This window comes from Microtus oregoni, unplaced genomic scaffold (assembly GCF_018167655.1).
Source record: "Microtus oregoni isolate MIOR12 unplaced genomic scaffold, Mior012 000041F_ref0000270, whole genome shotgun sequence".
Lineage (NCBI taxonomy): Eukaryota > Metazoa > Chordata > Mammalia > Rodentia > Cricetidae > Microtus > Microtus oregoni.
The window spans coordinates 7,554,094-7,556,315 of record NW_024543208.1 but is presented as its reverse complement, the minus strand read 5'-3'; the positions used below and the strand labels follow the sequence as shown (position 1 = coordinate 7,556,315).

At 52.1% G+C, this 2,222-nt stretch overlaps 1 protein-coding gene across 1 annotated transcript; it reads left to right on the top strand.

Annotated features, from left to right (window-relative positions):
• Nucleotides 1-338: 338 nt before the first annotated feature.
• Nucleotides 339-1,866, top strand: LOC121433787. Its single transcript, XM_041632361.1, has 2 exons — nucleotides 339-603; nucleotides 689-1,866. The coding sequence occupies exons 1-2, from the start codon at nucleotides 339-341 to the stop codon at nucleotides 1,864-1,866; spliced, it is 1,443 nt and encodes a 480-aa protein (XP_041488295.1).
• Nucleotides 1,867-2,222: the final 356 nt, after the last annotated feature.

The window sequence follows — 2,222 nt, the reverse complement described above, 5'->3', positions numbered from 1 at the left end:
ACACTCAGGTCTGAGTGCGCTGTACCTGGTTGAGGGAAGGGGGCTGACGAGCCTGGGACTTCTCCCCCACAGTCCTGGAAGATGTTCCACGGACATCGGAGTCAGTCCACAAGGACATCTGGAGCCCGATTCTTCGGAGCTCAGCCCATATCCGAAGGATACGCGGTTCTAGTTGGAGGAGAGGGATCCGGACCCTCAGAGCCTCCGTTTAGGTTTTTGCTTTCGGTTTTACACCGGAGCTGTGCTGCGCATCTGTTCTGTCTCTGTCTTTGTGTGGCTTTTTTTTTTTTGTTTTGTTTTGTTTTGTTTTTATATTTGGTTCCCTTCTCTTCGAGAAGATGGGACAAACCCTAACCACCCCATTAAGCCTTACTTTAGACCACTGGCCTGACGTCTGCGTCCGAGCCGACAACCTGTCAGTCGATGTTCGAAAGAAGAAATGGGTGATCTTTTGTTCGTCCAAGTGGCCTACTGTTGGGGCAGAATGGCCAAGAGATGGCACTTTCAATCTCAATATTATTTCCCAGGTTAAGGCAAAAGTGTTCAGCCCAGGACCACATGGACACCCGGATCAACGCCTACACTTTTACCTGAGAAAGTTTGGCACGTGACCCGCCCCTATGGGCCCAGCCCTTTGTCATCTCTAACAACATCTCTAACAAACACCAACCTCCTCTTACCCCTACAGCCCCTAAGGTTCCCCCTCCCCCAGAGAGTCAACAGTTTGTGCCTCTCCCTACTGCACCTTCCCCTGTCCCACCCTCTTCTTTCCTATATCCCACCATTCTTAAGGAGAAGGTTCCCAAAGAAAAACCTCCGAAACCTACCCCTGCGCCCCCTCCCGTCCTTCCTCCGAACCCTGACTCTCCCCTCACTGACCTTCTATCAGAAGAACCCCCTCCTTATGCAGATCCAAAGGATCCAGAGAGTCTGGATGGGCCAGAGACTGCAGCGGCGGGTGGACAGCCTGCACAAGTCTCCCCAGCCCCTTCACCCATGGCGGGAAGACTCCGGGGAAGGCGCGAACCACCCCCTGATTCCACTACTCATGCCCTACCCTTGAGAGAGGGCCCAAATGGCCGACAGCAATACTGGTCATTCTCTGCCTCAGATCTATACTATTGGAAACACCAAAACCTCCCATTCTCCAAAGATCCAATAACACTGACTAACCTGATTGAGTCTATTTTAGTCACCCACCAGCCCACTTGGGATGATTGCCAGCAACTCTTGCAAGCCCTGCTGACATCAGAGGAAAAGCAAAGAGTCTTTTTGGAGGCTCGGAGAAATGTCCCAGGTGACAGTGGTAGCCCAACCCTTTTGCCTAACGAAATTGACGAGGCCTTCCCTCTGACGCGACCTGACTGGGATTTCACCACAACTGCAGGTAGGGGACACCTACGCCTCTATCGCCAGTTGCTAATCGTGGGTCTCCGAGGGGCAGCACGCCGCCCCACCAATTTGGCCCAGATTAAGCAAGTAATACAGGGAAATGAAGAGACGCCCTCAGCCTTCTTAGAAAGGCTCAAGGACGCTTATAGGATGTATACCCCCTATGACCCTGAAGATCCAGGGCAAGCTACAAGTGTATCCATGTCTTTCATTTGGCAGTCTAGTCTGGATATTAGAAGCAAATTGCAGAGGCTTGAGGGTCTCCAGGGATATACTATACAAGACTTACTAAAAGAGGCAGAGAAGATTTTCAATAAGAGAGAGACTCCAGAAGAAAAAGAGGAAAGATTATGGCAGAGAATGAAAGATGGGGAGGATGAAAGAGACAAGAGGAGAAACAAGGAATTAACTAGGGTGTGGCCACCGTGGTTCAGGGACAGAATAGAGAGGGAGACAGGAGGGAGAACGACGTAGGGCCAAGGTGGACAGAGACCCATGCGCCTATTGTAAAGAACAAGGACACTGGATTAAGGATTGCCCCAGGAGGAACAAAGGACCTAGGAAGCCCAGGCCCAAAACCTCCCTCCTCACCTTAGAGGATTAGGGAACTTAGGGCCAGGAGCCCCCCCCCCCCCCCCCCGAGCCCAGGATAACTCTTGATTTCGGGGGGCAACCAGTCACCTTCCTAGTAGACACCGGGGCCCAGCATTCAGTCCTGACCCAGACTTCAGGGCCACTCAGCGAACGATCTGCTTGAGTCCAAGGAGCCACTGGTGGCAAGAGATATCGATGGACAACTAATCGGAAGGTTCAGCTGGCTACTGGTAAGG

Excerpts from the sequence above, each read along its gene's own strand:
- LOC121433787 (XM_041632361.1), top strand. The coding sequence starts at position 339 with ATGGGACAAACCCTAACCACCCCATTAAGCCTTACTTTAGACCACTGG. Across the intron at positions 604-688 it reads CTTTTACCTGAGAAAGTTTG|CCCCTAAGGTTCCCCCTCCC; the intron begins GCACGTGACCCG and ends TTACCCCTACAG.